The following is an 18,391-nucleotide window of genomic DNA, read 5'->3' as shown; positions in this document are numbered from 1 at the left end:
GGCCGTCGCCAGCAGCACACGCCCATGTTATCACTCTTGGCAATTGCCCATCGCGTTTTCAACAGGCGTTTTACATGCCAAACTAAGTTTATCACCACGGCCGAGCTGCTTATCGCTAACTGCGTCACAGCGCGCTGTGCGGCCAACGTGCCTCAAAAGTACCCCAGAAAGTAACGAAATTACTTTTCAGTAATGTCTGGCGTCAGAGAAAGCGGCACAAACTTCTCCTAGCAAGGATGGATGGATGGATGGATGGATGGATGGATGGATGAGGCTGAACCCTTTATATGATGATGATGATGATGATCTATTGGCATCCCCTTTGAAACGGGGCGGCGACAAATAGTCACCTAGCCTGCTTGATTTAATCAGGTATACTATACATGTTCTTTATCTTGCATTTTTGTATACCTGTCATTATTTTTCTTTTTCAAAAATTTACCTTGTACCGCTGCCTATGATTTTAAGAGATCAGGTCGCATCCATCTTTTCCCTACTTTTTTTCCACCAGTACTCTAATCGTCTCTTGCTGATCTCTACGGCTGATCTGTTTATGTTTCCTTCCACTTTAAACCCAAGCGCTTCTGGGAGTTGCACGTTACCTACGGTTCTCGTTGGGTGGATCCCGTCGCATTCCATTAGGATGTGCTGAGTGGTCTCTGGATCTTTACTGCAGCATACACATGTCTCATCTAATTCCGAATATTTGTTCCGATATGTTTTCGTCCTTAGGCAACCGGCTCGAGCCTCAAATAGCAAGGCACTGCCCTTTGTGTTATCGTACAGATTTTCCCTTCTAATTTCTTTCTTCTCATTCTTGTAAATCTCCATTGTCCTTTTCGTTTCCATTCTTTGCATCCAATTCACGGTCTCTATTTCTCTCACTTTCTTTCTGATGACCCCTGGTTGTCTATTTACAGTTTCGATTATCCTGTACTTGGTTGCCAACTTCCTTGACCTCTTCCTCCATTCTGTGTCCACGCTTTTCATGTAGAGATACTTGTGCACTTTAGCCGCCCATTTATTTTCATCCATGTTCCTGAGCCTTTCTTCAAAACTAATTTTGCTTTGTGCTTCTCTGACTTCAAAAGAGGCCCAACCCATGTCTCCATGCACTGCCTCATTTGTCGTATTACCGTGTGCTCCCAAAGCCAACCGGCCTACTGATCTTTGGTTAACTTCCAAACCCGCCAATATATCCGATTTTAAGCATATAATGGCATTTGCGAATGTTAGCGCTGGCACCATTACTCCTTTCCAGATTCCACGCACCACCTCATACTTATTGTGGCCCCACAGTGCTCTGTGTTTCATTAATGCTGCATTCCGCTTCCCCTTTATTTTCAGATTATCTTGGTGGTTGCTTGAGTAATTCTTTCCTTCGTTTATGTGTACGCCGAGGTACTTATATTGCTTCACTATGGGTATTACTTGCTGTTGAATTGACACCACGAAGTTACTCGTGTGCTCATTAAAGATCATAATCCCTGATTTCTCTGTGCTAAACTTAAGGCCTAGATTTGTCGCTGCGTTCCCACAGATATTCGCAAGTATCTGTAAATCTTTTTTATTGTCCGCTAGTAGCACAATGTCGTCTGCGTACATCAGTCCAGGGATCTTCTGTTGCACCATTTGTCCATTACGCATGTAGGATAAATCAAAACCTAATTCGCTGTTTTCCAGTCGTCTTTCTATGCCCTTGACGTAAAGCGTGAACAACAATGGTGACAGAGGGCATCCTTGCTTCAATCCTTGGTGAATTCCCACCATTTCATTTCCTTTTCGGCCTTCCCATGCCACTTGTACTTGGTTGTCTCGATATATCTCCCTCAGCAGCTCCACGAAATCGTCATCTATGCCTTCGTATTGAAGAATATCCCACAACAATTCCCTGTCTACGTTGTCATAAGCTCCTTTAATATCTAGAAATGCTATCCATAAATGTCTTTTCTGAGCTACTGAAATCTCTATGCACTGAGTTAGTACAAACATATTGTCTTCTAAGCGTCTGCCTGGCCTGAACCCATTCTGTAGTTCCCCCAATACACCGTTTCCTTCCACCCACTTCGACAGTTCTAATTTTATGGCTTGCATTGCTATTCTATATATCACCGACGTTACTGTAACTGGCCTGTACGAGCTCGTCTTATCCTTATCTCCTTTGCCTTTGTAGATAAGATTCATCTTGCTTTCACGCCATGCAACGGGAATATTCTTTGTTCTAATTACTTGCTCTATGGCATTAGTCAGCAGTGCCTTGCTTTTTGGACCGAGGTTTTTGATTAGCTGTATTGGGATTTCATCGGGTCCTGCTGCCGTGTTGTTAGGGACATTTTCTGCTGCCTTTTTCCAATAAAAGCTTTCTATGCTGAATTTTGATCTCTCAGGCCTCTCTGTTGTTGCTGGATCTGTTGTCTGAACTACGCTTTTTCTCGTACCGAAGTTATGCCTGATTACGTCTGTGATGTACCGCAGCGCATCATCGCCTTCGAGCGGTGGCATACGCCACCTAGCCATGACTATTAACATAATTTGTACTTTGTCGTGGGTGAAATTTCACCCCTGCCTTGATTTTAGCCACCGATCAGATAACCTCCGTTTGGTTATTTCTACCCGCTTAAAGTCTATTTTGCCTTCACTGTCCCTAAACCCCAATGCTTTGAAAAAATCAGCCCCGTTGCTTTGCACTGTAGGGTCAAGCCCTTTACAGAAAAGTATGAGCTGTTCAGCCGTTTCCTCCTCTTCTCCACACGCACCGCACAACGTGTCTATACCTTGGTACTTGACTCGGCACATTTAAGTCCGCAATACTCCCGTCCTGGCTTCAAACAACAAAGAGCTTCCCCTAGAATTATCGTAGATATTTTCTTTGGCAATTTCTTGCTTGAAAGTTCAGTATGTTCCCAGTGCTGATTTCGTCTGCATCCCTGTTTTCCACAGACCCCTCTCTGTTTCTTTAACCTTTTTCTTAACCGCTGTTTCCTGGTTTGCACCCCTCCTGCAGTCCACATATTTGATTGACAATTTTCTGGTCAGCTTCCTCCATTTTGTGTCAACATTCCTCATGTACAAATAACTGAAAACTCTTCTTGCCCATGCTTTTCTGCCATTTCTCTCAATCGCTCGTCAAATTCTATCTTGCTGCGGGCTTCCCTGCCCTCAAATGACGTCCAACCCATGTCACCCTGTACCCCCTGATTTGGTGTATTTCCGTGCGCTCCCCGAGCAAGTCTACATACCCCTCGCTGCTTAACTTCCAACCTTGCTCGAACCTCTGATCTCATGCACAGGACCGCATTCCGAAAGTCAAACTAGGGACCATCATCCCTTTCCAAATCCCTCTCGCCACTTCGTACCTATTGTAATTCCACAGTGCCCTATTTTTCATCACAGCTGCATTTCTGTTACCTTTAGCCGTTACATATTTTTCGTGTTCCCTTAGGTACTCAACCCCAGTGTTTATCCACACTCCAAGATATTTGTACTTATCCACCACCTCCAGCGTAACCTCCTGTATCCTAAGCTCGCTGCCCTGATTATCATTAAAAATCATGACTGCCGATTTTCCTTTACTAAACCTCAAACCTAGGCTATCACCCTCTTTACCACATATGTCTATTATTCTCTGCAAGTCTTCCTTGCTGTCAGCCATAAGTACAATGTCATCCGCGTACATCAGTCCTGGTAATGACTGTTTAATCCATTCTCCTTGCATGAAAAAGTTAAGGTTGAAGCCAAGTCCGCTCCTCTCTAATTTTTTTCTCTAATCCTTGTAAATATAGCATGAACAACAGAGGTGACGGAGGGCACCCCTGCCTAAGCCCCTGCTGTATCTTTATAGGCCCAGATACCTTGTTTTCCGATTTTATAAGCACCTTGTTACTTTTATAGATATCTTTTAAAAGATTACTTACTCCATCTTCCACATCTAGAGTGCCCAGTATGTCCAACAAATCCCTCTGGATTACACTGTCATAGGTTCCCTTGATATCCAGACATGCGAGCCATAGGGGCCTGTGTTCCTTTTCTGCTATTTCAATACACTGCGTCAATGAGAACAGGTTATCTTCTAACCTTCCTTGTTTCCGGAACCCATTTTGTAGTTCCCCCAGCACCTCCTCACTCTCCACCTATGCCTACAGTCTGTCCTTTATAATCTGCATCACCACCCTGTAAACCACTGACGTCACTGTTATGGGACGGTAGTTGGTTATGTCGGCTTTGTCCCCCTTTCCCTTATATATCATGCTCATCCTGCTCAGTCTCCACCCGTCGGGAGCTTTACCGTCCATTATCATTTTGCTCACTGCCTCTCTTAATGCTTTAGATTTTGGGCCCAATGTCTTTATTAAAATAATTGGGATGCCATCAGGACCTGTCGAGGTGCTACTAGGAACCCTCTTCTCTGCCCTTTCCCACTCGCTTTGTTCAACTGGAGCCACTGCACTAACTAGTCTATCCTCACCTGACTGAGCACATGCTACGTTTTGTTCTTTAAATTTTTCTGTCATCATTGTTCTTTATGTTCCATTGCCTCATCTCCTTCTAGCCAAACACCTTGAGCTGTAACTATAAACCTCTGCTCTAGGCTAGCCTTATTACTCAAGAAGTTGAGATGTTTCCAAAATTTCTTTGCTGCTTTTCTATCCTTTTTGTTTACTTCTGACAACCATTGGGTCCCCTTTCTCGTAATCTTCTCATTGATCAAATGGGATGTTTCCCTTCTACAGTTTAAGAAGTTATTCCAATTTCTGTCTACATCGATCAGTTTCAGGTTCACTCCTACGCTTTGAATATCTGTGTTTCCTGGATGCTTTCTGACGTTTCTCTATGGCCTTCTTAACCTCCTCATCCCACCAGCTCTTGGGTTTACGTCTTCTGTTCCCTTTTGGCCTGACTCGTACCTTAGCAAGCTCTAGCTCAAATAGCCCTGTTAAATTTGCATATGTTCATTCTGTTTTTGTATCCTCTAAAATTACTTCCTCAATTTGTTGGGTTGCTATTTCAAGCTGCTTTTCCGAGTAAAATATCCCACCTGGTTGTTCATCTTGCCACCTACCTACTTTCATTTTTCTTCTAAAACTCACCTTAATACGTTTGTGATCACTACTTGAACTTCTGGAGCCATATTCATCTACGTTTATTACCTTTAGTCTATCATGCATCCTATGTGACATAAGTGCATAATCTATCGTCGACTGCAGGCTCCCTACCTCCCATGTTATGCTACGTTTTGTTCTTTAAATTTTTCTGTCATCATTGTTCTTATATGTTCCATTGCCTCATCTCCTTCTAGCCAAACACCTTGAGCTGTAACTATAGCAGCCCTTCACACTTCTCAGTACTGTTGCATACAACTAAGTCATGCATTTCCCACATATCCAGCATCATGTTGCCTGTTGAGTCTGTGTACCCGTCCATGTCTTCTATGTGGGCGTTCATATCTCCTAGTATAATAATCTCGCACCCTCCTCCTAGCTCATTAATGTCACTTGATATGCATTCCAGCATTTTTTTTCCTCTTTGGCATTTGCTCCTGTCCACAGGCATACAAAGCCAAGGAGTGTCTGTTCTCCTGCAACTTTCCCTTTTAGCCATAAATGCTTCTTGCATTCATTTTGGACCCTTTGCCAATTCATATTTTATGAATGAATGCCCCAATTCCACCCCCTTTTCTGCTGCCCTCTGTTCTATTGCAATATTCCCATGCATAGTCAGGATTACAGGGTGGTTGCTCCATGTCCCTAAGATGTGTCTCCACAAACCCATATACCATCACCTTTTCCTGCCTGAGTTGCTCGTCTATCTTCTCCCACTTCAGCCTATTCCTGCCACCTTGCATGTTAATGTACCCTATGTCAGAATAACCTTGCCCCTGGTGCTTACGTCTCTTCTCCTACCGACTCTACGTTGCTTGAATCTTGGGGCCTCTCTGGGTCCGTCTTCGTCTACACTGGTGGCTTTAGGGCTCTCGGTCCCCCCAAAAAAGCCGTAGCTTGGCACCCTATCCTACTACCTACCCGCTTGCCTGTGGCACCACTGTAGTGAATGCCATCCCGTGCAAGAGGGTGGGAGCCAGGCTCGTACACGTCCTGGTTTACGTCCATTACGCCGTACCCAAGTGGTCGGCTCAGTCCCCTAATGACCCGGTTAGCCTCAACCACACTCCGTTCCATCCCGCTAGCCTGGCCCTGAACCTCTGGGATTGTGCATATGGTCATATGCACGTTCTCTGAGTTTACGCAACCCAACCTCTAACAATCTGTTTAGGTTATGGCTCCTTTCCTTCAGCACATTGTTCAGACCATGCTCCATGTTGTCCCACACCAGCTTTTGAGCTTTTGCCATTGCGTCAGCCATGCACTTCCCTGACTGGGCCACCACCCTCACCCGCCCGTCTGCCTTCACTTTTGTAAGGACGCCCTCCTAAACCCTCGCTACGTTGGAGTCCCCCACCACCAGGACCCTTCGCTCTACACGCGATTGCCGTCCTCCAGTTCGCGCTAGCTGGTTCTCCACCCGCCGTGTGCCACTGACACGCGGCGACGGGCTCCCTGCCGTTCGTCCCTTCCCACCCAAAGCCTGCCGCGCTACCTCGCTGTAGAGTTGTGGAACCGCCGTGTGGCCGCCGGCTCTCGCCTGCTGTTCTACGGCCCCTAGGCGTCCCTCCACGCTCTCATAGCATGCCCTCTGCCTGAGACTCCGTGCTATCCCGTCACCCACCTGACGCAGCTCCGACCCGGGATTACACGCCGCCTGTGCCATTAGCACCTCTACCCGCTCTTCCAGCAGGGCCCGCTTTTCCCGTTCTGCTTGTAGCTCGCCAGCCATTCGCTTTACCAGGTCGGCTTCGGCCCCCTCCCTGCCAAGCAACTCGCCGATCTGAGTTTCGAGCTCAATTCGCCACTATCGCTCCACCTTCAGCTCCCCTTTGAGCTCCTCCACACTAGCTGCCCATTGCCCTTCCATCCGCTGAACAGCCCCCTTAAATCCTTCCCTTCCCTTCCCTTAACTTCCCTTAACTTCCCTTCCGCGGTTTCCCTTAACGCGGTTTAAAACTGCCGCCCTACACTGCTTTCACCTTGCAACACGTGCGTCACTACCCGCTTCCAAAAAAATACAACTATTCGTTACCTACTAACATCCAACCAAAATAACCAAGAAACTAAAAAAGCATGAAAAACAAAACATATAGATAGCTCGGTTAACCTAACACTTCTATCAACGAAATAAAAATAAACAAAATTGAACTTATTATTTGGTATGCTGCTCCCGCTGCGCTGAGATCCACTCGGCCACGACCGTCCTGTTCAGCTTGTTCGGCTCTACTAGACTACTAGAAGATGCACGACTAGAAGATGCACTAGACTACGCACCACGGCCGAGTTAGTTCTCGCTAACTGCGACAGGGCGCCCTGTGCGGCCAGTGTGCCTCAAAAACCGAAATAAGTTACCATAATACCCTAGAAAGCGTCGTAAACATGTCCCAGCACGATTCATTAACTCGAATTAACTGCGCCGGGATGGCCGAGCTGTTTTTCACTAACTGCGTCTTAAGTCTCGGTCCCGTGCCGTAAGCCTAATTGTGTCGTAGACTGTGAAACAACATTCTCACCTTGCCGTAGTCCAATAGTACAGTGGTGTCTTGTCCCAGTGCAGAAGGAACGCAAGAATACGCCGAGAGCCCAATAAACCAGGTTACATTAAAAAAAAAAAAAAAAGGGGGGGGGGGGGGGGGGGGGGGAGACAGACGGGTCGCCGCGCGCGAGCGCTCAAACGCGCGCGCAGCCGTCCTCGCTGGCTTCGGGGGAGTGTCTGGTGGATGACGCATGCATCTGGCGCGTCATTGGCCTGTCGCTAAGTAATGTAAGAAAAATGAGTCGCAAAGCTCAAGTTCATTTATACGCAAAACGTGTTAGTTTTCGCGACAAAGAGTTTAAAAAATAAATCAATTTCTGTTAACTTAATTTCACTTTCTTTTTTACGATGCTCGCGGCAGCTAACGTTCGGCATAAATACTATAGCGTAACGTATGGTGACGTGTTTCCTGTTGCCAAATTTTGCCGAGTGTCCCCTCTTGTTGAATTTCTTTCACTATGGTTGCCCCTTAACGCTTCATACGATTGTAGTCTGAACAATTTAGTTGCGCTTCTTGCGTTTGCGCTTGCGTTTCTTGCGAAATATCGTCACATTACGTACGCAGTCTGAACGTACCTTTAGTGTTTAAGAATGTACACAGTAAAGGTAATTGCAAATTAATTAAGAAAGCCGCTCTTCGTGCCGCAACTCACGACGGGCTTTTTACTGAAAGTGAAAGGATACAAAAGCACGACAATGATAATTTCGCTCATTCTAAACTTTTCTTGTTTAGCACCACAATTTAGCAACAGAAGTATCTGTTCGCTTAGGGTACGCTGCCATGGTACACCATTAGCTGGGTAACCCTTATTATAGGTGCACACATTCACATTATAGTGTTTTAGTTGAGCGCTTGCTGTCCGCTCCGCTAAGACCGGCATCTGCTAGCAAATGCCACACAACCGCTAAGCTGGAACGCTAGTGCGCTTGCGCACAACGCTCATACCGGCGAAGACCGCATCCCTCGCTCCGCTACAAAGCCGACTGAGCGGAGCGTGACAGCGTGTCCAAGGTCTTGGCGTGTCTACTTGGCCTCTTCGTCATTTTGCAGCCGAGTTGATAGCGCGTCGCTCGGGTCGCGACAAGACGCGCTTATCAAATGCGAAATCTACGCAGTTCCCTGCAGTATCTCAGAGCGTGAAATCTGAGCGGAGCGGAGCGTGAGCTGCGCTCTGCTAAAACTGTGTATTTATAAGGCACATTGTCATCAATCCAAAATATAAGGTACATTGTTAATCTTGAAAACGTTGAAAATTTATAGGCTACGCCATAACCTTCTATTTTATAAAAGCAAATGTAACTTCTAAGAGACGTGCTAAATTAAGGAGCTATTTCAGCTACTTATAGGGTTCTTTTAGCGATAGAGTGGGCGTAAGTTTCCGTGCCAGTTGGGGTAGATGTGTATAGATACTGTGCGCAAAACTTACTATGACAGGAAGCGGCGCTACTCTCTTTATCATTGTTTACACGCGCGGTACTCACACTTGCCGACGTTATGGGGCTGAAGCTCTTTCTTTGAAGGTTAGCGATACAACGCTGGCGGATGTGCAAATTTCGGTATCCTCGAGGAAAGCCGTACATCTCGAAGTGCTGGTAACACGTACGGACTGTTGCAGCAGCGGTCCAGGAACTCGGCCACACAGATGCAATCCAATCTCTAATATGCCAGTCACTATTTCTGCAACCAACTACTGCAGATGTCTTCAATCCACATGATTCAAGTGAGTATGACTGAAGCACAGTGCGTTAGCGAAAACTCAACTACATTTCCGACAGCTCATCGCGCAGAAGCAAGGTAGATGCGGTAATGGTTTCGTATTCGTGCGCTGTCGCTGAAGTAACGTGCGGTGCGCCGCCGACAGCACCATCTCGTTTGTCTAGAACAAACTGCTTCGCGAAAAGAGCCAATATACTTCGGAGGTCGAAGGTTCGACACCCCACATGCTTAAAGAAGGTTCGGGGTTCGAGTCCGCATATACTTCAGGATGTCTAGGGCTCGATGAACTGCATGCTGGGAAAGTTCGGGTTTCGATTCCCTAGATACTTCGGAGGTCGAGCGTTCGAGCCCCGACACAATCGGTAAGTTTTGCGCTCGAGTCGTTATTTACTATTTACCACTGTATATGTCCTATGTATTTCGCATGTAGCCCTATGTATTCCTATCGGAAAGGCGTTAAGTTACGTACAGACGGGCAAGTAGCCTAAGAATGCTTACGCATTAAAAGCAAGCGCCACAGACAGCCATCGGCAGCACCGCGTGCGCGCCACGCGAGATGAAAAGCAAGTAAAGCTTATTTTTTGAGCTTGGTGGCAGAAACACTGACGCTTTTCCGCGCAAATCACTTCTCACCCCTTTGCTTTCTTTTTTTTTCCACTTCCCTCTCCCCTAGTAAAAGAGAAGCTGCAGCCTAGTTAACCTCTCTTGTTGAAAACAGTAGCTGCATAGTCGAATCTATTGTCAGTGTCATCAGATGGCCCTATATCAGGGCCATCTAAAGGTTTCGTTGCTACAAAGACTTATCAGAAAAGTGATGCTCACCCAGCCGGAATCGCGAGAAAGCCCGAGTAAGCCGTCGTTGCAGGACATCGAACGTTTTCCTACTAAAGCGGCCGTAGTATTGCATTCACGCACCAATAACAGCAGTTATACTACACTGACAAGCGTCCACAAATTCAAGTAACGGGGAGCATCACGGAAAGAACAAACAAAAAACAAAAGCCCATATATACTGAGGACAGACATACCAGTACAATGCCAAAACACTTACCAAGTTCGCCTATTCTTCCATGCGATCCGGGGCAGTGGTCGCAGTAATCGCACCGAATGCTTGCCGCACTGAGGACGGTGTAGCGCTCACAGTCGCAAAATGAATTCTTGCAGCTGCCGCGCGCTATTCCAAACAAATCTCGGTTCATCACTGCCGTTATCAGACGTGGCGCGTAGCGCGAACGGTATAAAAATTAGCGCGAAACCAGTCAGAAAACACATATGCGCCGCTCATGCATGACGCCCTCTTTGCAACTCCGTCCAGTCATGCAATGCTGCAACTATATAAGGAAACACGGAGAGATGACACAAAAACATGGCCGCTGCTTCTGCACTGAAGTATGATTCAGAAATTCAAATCCGGCTGCACATATTCAAACAAAAACAGGTTCGTCGAGAGTAAAACAAAAACTCAAGTTTGTGAACCGAGTACGCTCTTGGAAGCAATGTTGCCGCATTGAACACAATCATTGTTTATTACCATCATGGTGGTTGAACTTCAGACAATTGTGTCTTTCATCTGTCCACACTATACCGGAGCAGTGGAGCGGCTACGTGTGGCTTTTCCGCGCTGGGTTTCCACGCTGGCATGGATTGGCGCATTGTACCAACCGTGATGTACAATATAGAGAAATATGGCGTGTTGTAGACGTTTACTCGTAGCGTTGCTGAGTAAACAAATAATAATTGGAGAAACGCGCCAAGCGAAAATGGAGCATTTTGCTTCCTCCAATTTCGCTCCTCGGCTGCAGAGATGGTTTGCTAAAGTGCTCAATCAATATATTTTCGTTGGGGCAACACTCATTACGTTCTTTGGGCACCTTCTCGGCAACGATGCATTGCACCGGCTGGTTTTAATATGAGGAAAACTTTGGTACATCAGTCTGCGATTGAGCTCGCTCCATTACCCAACCAAATTTGCACTTGGTAAACACGGCAAAGGGGCCTTCCAGGTTCCTATCGTATAAACTAAAATAGTTATCATGCTTTCTTTTTCTCGCCTCATAAACATGCCAGAAGTGCCAGAGCAGCATTATTTTGTCACGAAATAAACTGAACGTATGTCAAAAGTGGTCCCCAATCCGTGAATGTGTTGTTAACCGTTAGCATGAGCAATATATGAAACCATTAAAAGGACGGACAATGTAACCGTTATTTTATTCGTTACTTATGTTTATAAGTTAACTTGTAGGTTACCAAGACGTACAAGTCTACCCAACACCCAGTTGGCTTGAAACTAAAGCACATTTAGTTCTATACTAAGAATAAGTGCTTTCATAGAATACTTTTTAAGAATACCTGCGTTTTTTCTGTCATACTTTGAACTACACATTTTCATACACGATGTTTGATAGGTGCGCGATCAATATGCGTGATAAAATTGAGCCGATGTTTTGTACGCTACCGCATGTTCATTTGTATCCGTGTCTTGTGACGATGATTTCTACTTATTTTTGTGGTCCTCGAGTCTCGGTATTCACATGTAAAACTGTCTTGCAGTGATGCCCCTCTTACTCAATGCTCCTCATGGAGCCTGTAAGGTATTTTGAAATAAATAAATAAATAAATAAATAAATAAATAAATAAATAAATAAATAAATAAATAAATAAATAAATAAATAAATAATGCGTTGCTTTGTTGTGTCACACTGTGCCACAACCAGCTGGAGCCTAACGAACAAACAATGTCGGCTCGTTTTCCTGATCATAAGCTCTGTTCGCAATAAAAATTTTAGAGAGCCGCTCGGAGCAAGTCATAAGTGCCACCAACAGCATCTTGCTCGGCGATGGCAGCTCGGCAGCGCACAAATTAAGAACCTGCAACTGAACCATGAATCGGTGCGATCGGGACGATACGCGTTTTCATGGCCACTTCAACCAAGAAGACAAATTAATGCTGTTATCTTCCAGAGTCGTAAGGAAAACTTAGTGACTACCATGAGGAGTTATATGGCTGCAGACTGCAGCAAAATGCAGGGCGCTAAAGACGTTCTCGTTTTTTTTTTTCTTTTTTGTGCTGACTACTTTCAGTGCATATATACAGACGCCTTCAATGTGACATGCACGTGGTGCCTGGTATCGGGGAGACTACAACACTGCATGGCAGAGCCAACATCAAAAAATTTTATTAAATTGTGGATATTTACGTGCCAAAACCACGATCTGATTATGAGGCACGCCGTAGTGGGGGACTCCGGAAAATTTGGACCACCTGGGGTACGTTAACGTGCACCTAAATCTAACTACACGGGTGTTTTGGCATTTCTGCCACATAAAAATGTGGCCGCCGTGGCCGGGATTCGATCCCGCGACCTCGTGCGCCCGGCAGCCCAACAAATAGCAGCCCAACACCATAGCCACTAAGCAACCACGGCGGGTAGCGCCAACATACGAAGAATTGGTTTAGTAAATGCCAGTAATTGAAACGGTGTCTAGTTCTCCAATTTGCCGTATTTCAGCGCTCCCGTGCACTCTTGGGGTTACAGTTTTGCCGTTACAGGCATACGTAGCGGTACAAGGGAGATATAGAAGTTTTAGGGAGAAAAAAAAAGATTAAGAGAAAAAATATTAAGGAGATGTATACAAAATGATAGAATTATAGGCATGCATAGCATACCTGATTAATAAAGCAGGCTAGGTGACTATTTGTCAACGCCTCGTTTCAAAGAGGATGCCAGTAAATCACCGTCATCATCGTCATCACCATCATCATCATCATTGGAGCCCCTTTAACCAAGGGAACAAAGTTGCAGCTCATATTGAACATCACAGCAGAAGTCGCGTTGCCAACGTATGACCTTCCCAGTGACAGCATGCCATCGTTCTCGTAATTTGTGCTTCAAGAGACTGATTTCATCGCAGAATGAATATTTGACAATATTTTTATTCAAGAAATTAAGCTATTTTCATCCACTTTCAATGTGACTGAAGTTTCATAACACAATACGAAATCAAGATACAGATTGCTTCGTCCTAGAACAGGCCTGCGTCAAGTATCCGTAGGCTTGCAAGTCAAAAGACTTGAAACTTCATTTTGAGAACTGAGTACTTCTTAACCCAGAATGAAACTCTTCAGTGTTTCGCAATTCATGCTTCGAAACGCCTGTAGCAACGAAAAATTGGCAGTGTTGATAGCGACGCTGGTGTTGTCGAAATATAGAGGCCATGCCTTCCCCTTGACCTTTGGTAGCTCCCTAGAAAAGAGAAAGAGAAAGTATGGCTGTTATCAGCCTATAACAAAGTGGAGCTTAATGTGTAGTTGAGAATAAAGAACGTGCAGTATGGCCAAAGAACAGCACAGTTAAGTAGCGGTGGCTCTTAAGGCTAGACGACTAGCACTATAGAGTCGTCATATATTAAAGCTTTCTTCTACTTCTTGTTGTTCTCTTCTTCTTTTTCTGCTTCAAGCTAGCGTTATTTCCGTGTTGACTTCGATGGTAAACTTATTCCACAAAGGTCACTTTAAACCGACATGGTACGCGAAACTAATGCAAGGATGTAAGCTGTCGCTTGCGTAGATCTTTCTGTGCAAGATATAACTCCCTCAGCGTTGTTGAATGGAGATGGCTGGAAATTGTGTGAATATGCATATGACGTTAACGTAACAGCTATTAACCTTGTGTCACAGTGTGCAACTTCGCGTGATGTAGTTTTGTTGTAAGTTTCACATCCCATATTCGACGTATCTGCCGGAAAATAAGCAGGGTACGCGTGATGTGGCCACTGTGGCCGCTCTTCAAGACTAATAACAGGCGCAGAAGAAATGTAAACGTGACGACCTAGGTGGCATCCACCTCCACCCCGTTTCGAAGGGGATACTTAACGTTTACCAATTTTTCCATCTAGATGGCGCGGCCCGTGTGAGACTAAGGGGTTTAAGCCCGCATACGGGGGTTCCTTCCATTTTTATGGGGAGGGATGAAGTAACTTTCGCTTACCGTGCAATTAGAGTGCGTTAAAGTGAGCCAGGTGGTCAAAATTAATCCGGAGTCCCTCACTACGGTGTGGCTCATAATCACATCCTGATTTTGGCACGTAAAACCTGTAGGATAGACTCAGGCTTAAACTCCGCTTTGCTATCCCCGGCTTCTCCAGCGCTCCCCTACACCCTTTTTCTTGATCACAATGTCGCTGCGACTGTGCTCTAGCGCACAGAATTTAATAAATTTCTTTTAGGCTCCCAGGTTATGTTGATAATTACCCGGTTCTTCTCAAACATATTTTACCGGAGGAACTTCTGTCCGTATTGCCATCCATTCCCAGATTGGAAATATAAGACCTCATCAGTTAACGAACTCTCCACAAGATGGCTCTTTCTGAGTTTGCCTGGATCACTAAACTCGCGCGACAATTTATGTGGCTATGAAAGGAAAATTACGGGCGTGTGGCAGCTGCACTTGTGTTACCGCGCCAAGTAGTCCGGCAGCGTTTCACAGTGATTTTGGTTGCTCGGAACAGACACTGAATGGACCCAGCTTCCACGTGCGACGGTTTCGCATTTGCCCAGATGCGGAAGGAAAAAGCCGTAAAATAAGTAAACTTTTACTCTCAGAGGTGTGTTTTGTCTTATTTAACCGTTGCTAATAAGGTGTTATGTTTTCTCTTCCTCAGCCTAAACTGACATGGGTTAAAACGCGGGACTCTTTTCACAAGCGCTCTCACTTCTGCGCGCTTTTCCTCCGTAGCTTTCCTTTCATAGCCACAGAAAGTTGTCCGTGAGTATAGTGCATTTAGCTCTGCGTCTTTGCTTTACAAACTCACGACTCTTGCAGTGAAGATGTGTAGCGCAACGTAAACGGCGGTGTACGGAAACAAGAGAGTACACTAGTGCAGAACCAATGTCACAGATACTGCGCGCTTCTCCATCAACAGTGGGGTATGTACGCTGAAAGATAAACATGACCGAAAACCTTCGGCATTTGTGAGCACCCAATACACGTGATCTGTCCGCCGACACAAAGCGGTCATGGCAGCAAAGCTAAAACAGAGGTCTCAAAACCCTCTTCCTTGTTTGATACTGGGCCAGACATTCTTTCTTAACGGAGAGTCGTGTCGTGACCGAACCAAAACATGAACGACTGAAAGCGTGAAGGAACAAACCCTATCAGCCAATTTCATAGCACATGGCTGCTGTTCGCAAAAACGCCGTTGTTGGGAGATCCATATTAGTTTTATTCGCTTGTGTTTTTTATGTGCCCCTATAAGGCTTAGTGCAAGAGCGTTCTTGACCTTTGAGCCGTCGGATCGAATGCGGCCGCCGCTGACAGGTATCGTACCTTCAACCTCATCTGACCACCAATACGTAATTCACAAAGTCAACACCGCGGGCAACTAAACTGAATGAGAAAATTTGTTTGCTTCACTTGTAAACGCAGAATTTATCTCATGCGGCTGCATTCTATATACCTTATCAACAAATAGCCGAAATAACCACGCTGCATATATGACGCATTTCTATGACAAGGCTACTGGTCAGCGCCCCCCCCCCCCCCTCCCCCTCGACGTACCTCTAGAAACTAACCAACCCTTCCCCTACCGGAAAGTGGGAGTAAGCGAAGCTTATCCTGGTTGCACCTAAACTAACCGTGATGCGACGGCTGCGACGGAGAGAACGTCGTCACTGACAGTATGCTTGCAGTCCGCTGTTGTCGCTTGCGTTCGATGTCTCGAGTTTATTCAGCGGCGTGCTTAGCAGCATTCGCCCGCCATCGCCACTTGCGACTCTTCGAAATTAAATTGTTTCGAAATTAAATCTGTCCTTTACGGGTAGACAATGAATGGCTCATAGCTCCTTCAGCAATAGCGCATACCCCCGTAAACGCGGCCTCCCCATTACGGCGACAGCAGAAAAGTGAAATTCTACGCTGGAATAATTAGTGGTGACGCAGCCAGCTGTGGGAGCAGACGCGCGAGCAGTGGCACGAGCATGAGCGTAAACCGAGGGGCCCAACAAGCCAGCAGCGGAAGAAGGCTCCGATGCTCGAGCCAATGCTGATGATGATAGCATTTTGCGTACACGGACGCCACCGAAATCTGTATCTTATAACAAGTTTCGCTTGAAAAACTTGGAATGGTACATTAAACGTTTCTCAATCTCGGTATTTCCTGTAAGGTTAATAAACGGCAGAAAATGTAGGAAAAGCTGCTTACCCTTTCTTCGCAAACGTTGTCCACATGCGGATAAGCCGCCTACTGAGGTCGCGCTCCGCGTCCGTAGCCCTCCCGGGAAGCATGAACGGCAGGCCAAACAATATCGACACGTCATCCGTGTGCGTTGCAGCCGTAGAATTCCAGGCACTGAATGAGGGCCTGGGCGTCAACACATAGTAGAAGGCAGAGCCATTCTGCTCTACAAAGTACTTCGCGAAAAACTTAGTTGGGCAGTTGAAGAGTAGATCACCGACAGCGTCCTTGAACCCCTCGTAAGTGCTGCTAGTGAAGTCGTACAGTCTCTGTATCTGCGCCAGCGTAAACAGCGCGTTCACGAAACCAGTTCGCTTGTAGAAGAAGTCGTATGCCTTCGCTATTGCCGCCAGGCTCAGGCGTGACCCTCTGGGCGTTGCGGAAGAGCGCTTCTGCCCAAATATCGCGTCGAAAAACATGTCTCCTTCGCGCAAGGTGTTTCCGATGAACATTTCGTGGTCTCTGAAGTCCACCGACTTGAGCAGCTCGATTGGAGCTTGCGGAAGGACCTCATCGTAGAAGCTCGGATAAAAAATGCACCTTTGATGTCTACCAGAACCTTAGCATTGACGTTTCTCAGGCAGCTGAGTGTGTCTGCTGCCGACAAGCTTCCGTTTGGAAACGCCCTCGTACAGTTGATGGCACTCGCTATGTGTTTCAGGTTTGCGAGCGCTGCGTCTCGGCTATTCTCGGGAAGCGGCACCAAAGCCGAGCAGCTCTGCAGGATGGCTCGCCTGAAGAGGTGGCGCGTCAGGGGCGATATCTGCAGGTAGCTCACCGAGATTGCTCCGGCACTTTGGCCAAAAAGGACAACTCGATTCGGGTCCCCACCGAACGCAGCGATGTTCTCCTTGACCCACGATAACGCCAGGATCTGGTCGTGCAGCGCCACGTTGCCTGGTGCGTCTGGCGTGCCCGCGTTGAGGAACCCGAGAACCCCGAGCCTGTAGTTCGGAACGACTAATACGACGTCTCCGATGCTCGATATGTAGCGGCCGTCGTAAAAGAAGTAACTGTTGCCGCCGTGTGTGAATGATCCCCCGTAGAAGTAGACCATGACTGTCTTCTTGGGCTCTCTCGGGTGTTGCTGTATCGGTGCCCAGATGTTCAGGTGCAAGCAGTCCTCGGTGGTGTTTGCGTTGTCTATGCGCATGGCTTGCGACACGTAGGACTCTTGAACGCAGGGAGGCCTGGCTTGAGTCGCCTTAAGCGTGTCATTCCACGCACCGATGGGTACAGGCTTCCGGAACCTGTTGCGACCTTCCGTTGACTCTCCGAAAGGAATCCCCAAAAAGGCACGGACACTGACACCGTCTGACGTGGTCACGATTGTTCCTTGTAATGGGCCGTCGTCGATCTTAATGAATACCTGGTCTAGCGGGAGTAAAGGCTCGGAAAAATGCTGAGGCCTTGGAGCCTGTCCTAAGTGCACGCGTGGCGGTTTCTTCATCCTTGCAGTCATGTAGGCAGTCAAGCTTGCCCCGATGAGAAGTAAGAGAAGCAGCTGAAACCTGCGTGGTGGAAAGCACGTGTGAAATAACGCGCGTGCTGGACACCATGTAATCAAAAGAGAACAGATATATGCACACTGTTCAGTCAAAAGTGATTGTTTCCGAGTCAGACGCACTGCATTAACAATATTTACGTGAGAGACTAAGATATTCCACCGAAGAACAGATGTATGGCCATGTTTAACATCTGCGCCGCCTAGCTAGAAAGAATGCTTACCGAAACTGTACCAGGCTTTAAGCGCCTGCTACGTCATCGCAGAAACAATTATCACTTACTACCGGAGAACGCTTT

At 46.5% G+C, this 18,391-nt stretch overlaps 1 protein-coding gene and 1 pseudogene across 1 annotated transcript; both read right to left on the bottom strand.

Annotated features, from left to right (window-relative positions):
* Window positions 1-5,948: 5,948 nt before the first annotated feature.
* On the bottom strand, window positions 5,949-6,969 carry LOC119456777 (uncharacterized; annotated as a pseudogene).
* Window positions 6,970-16,943: 9,974 nt separating this feature from the next.
* LOC119456775 (acetylcholinesterase-1-like) lies at window positions 16,944-18,050 on the bottom strand. The gene has a single exon (XM_049669071.1). The coding sequence runs from the start codon at window positions 18,048-18,050 to the stop codon at window positions 16,944-16,946; it is 1,107 nt and encodes a 368-aa protein (XP_049525028.1).
* Between the last annotated feature and the right edge of the window lie 341 nt (window positions 18,051-18,391).

The sequence above is a fragment of the Dermacentor silvarum genome, chromosome 6 (assembly GCF_013339745.2).
Source record: "Dermacentor silvarum isolate Dsil-2018 chromosome 6, BIME_Dsil_1.4, whole genome shotgun sequence".
NCBI lineage: Eukaryota > Metazoa > Arthropoda > Arachnida > Ixodida > Ixodidae > Dermacentor > Dermacentor silvarum.
The sequence above is the reverse complement of the archived record's forward strand: the minus strand, read 5'-3'. Positions and strand labels throughout refer to the sequence as shown.

Coding starts and splice junctions, on each gene's coding strand:
- LOC119456775 (XM_049669071.1), bottom strand. CDS start 18,050: ATGACTGCAAGGATGAAGAAACCGCCACGCGTGCACTTAGGACAGGCT.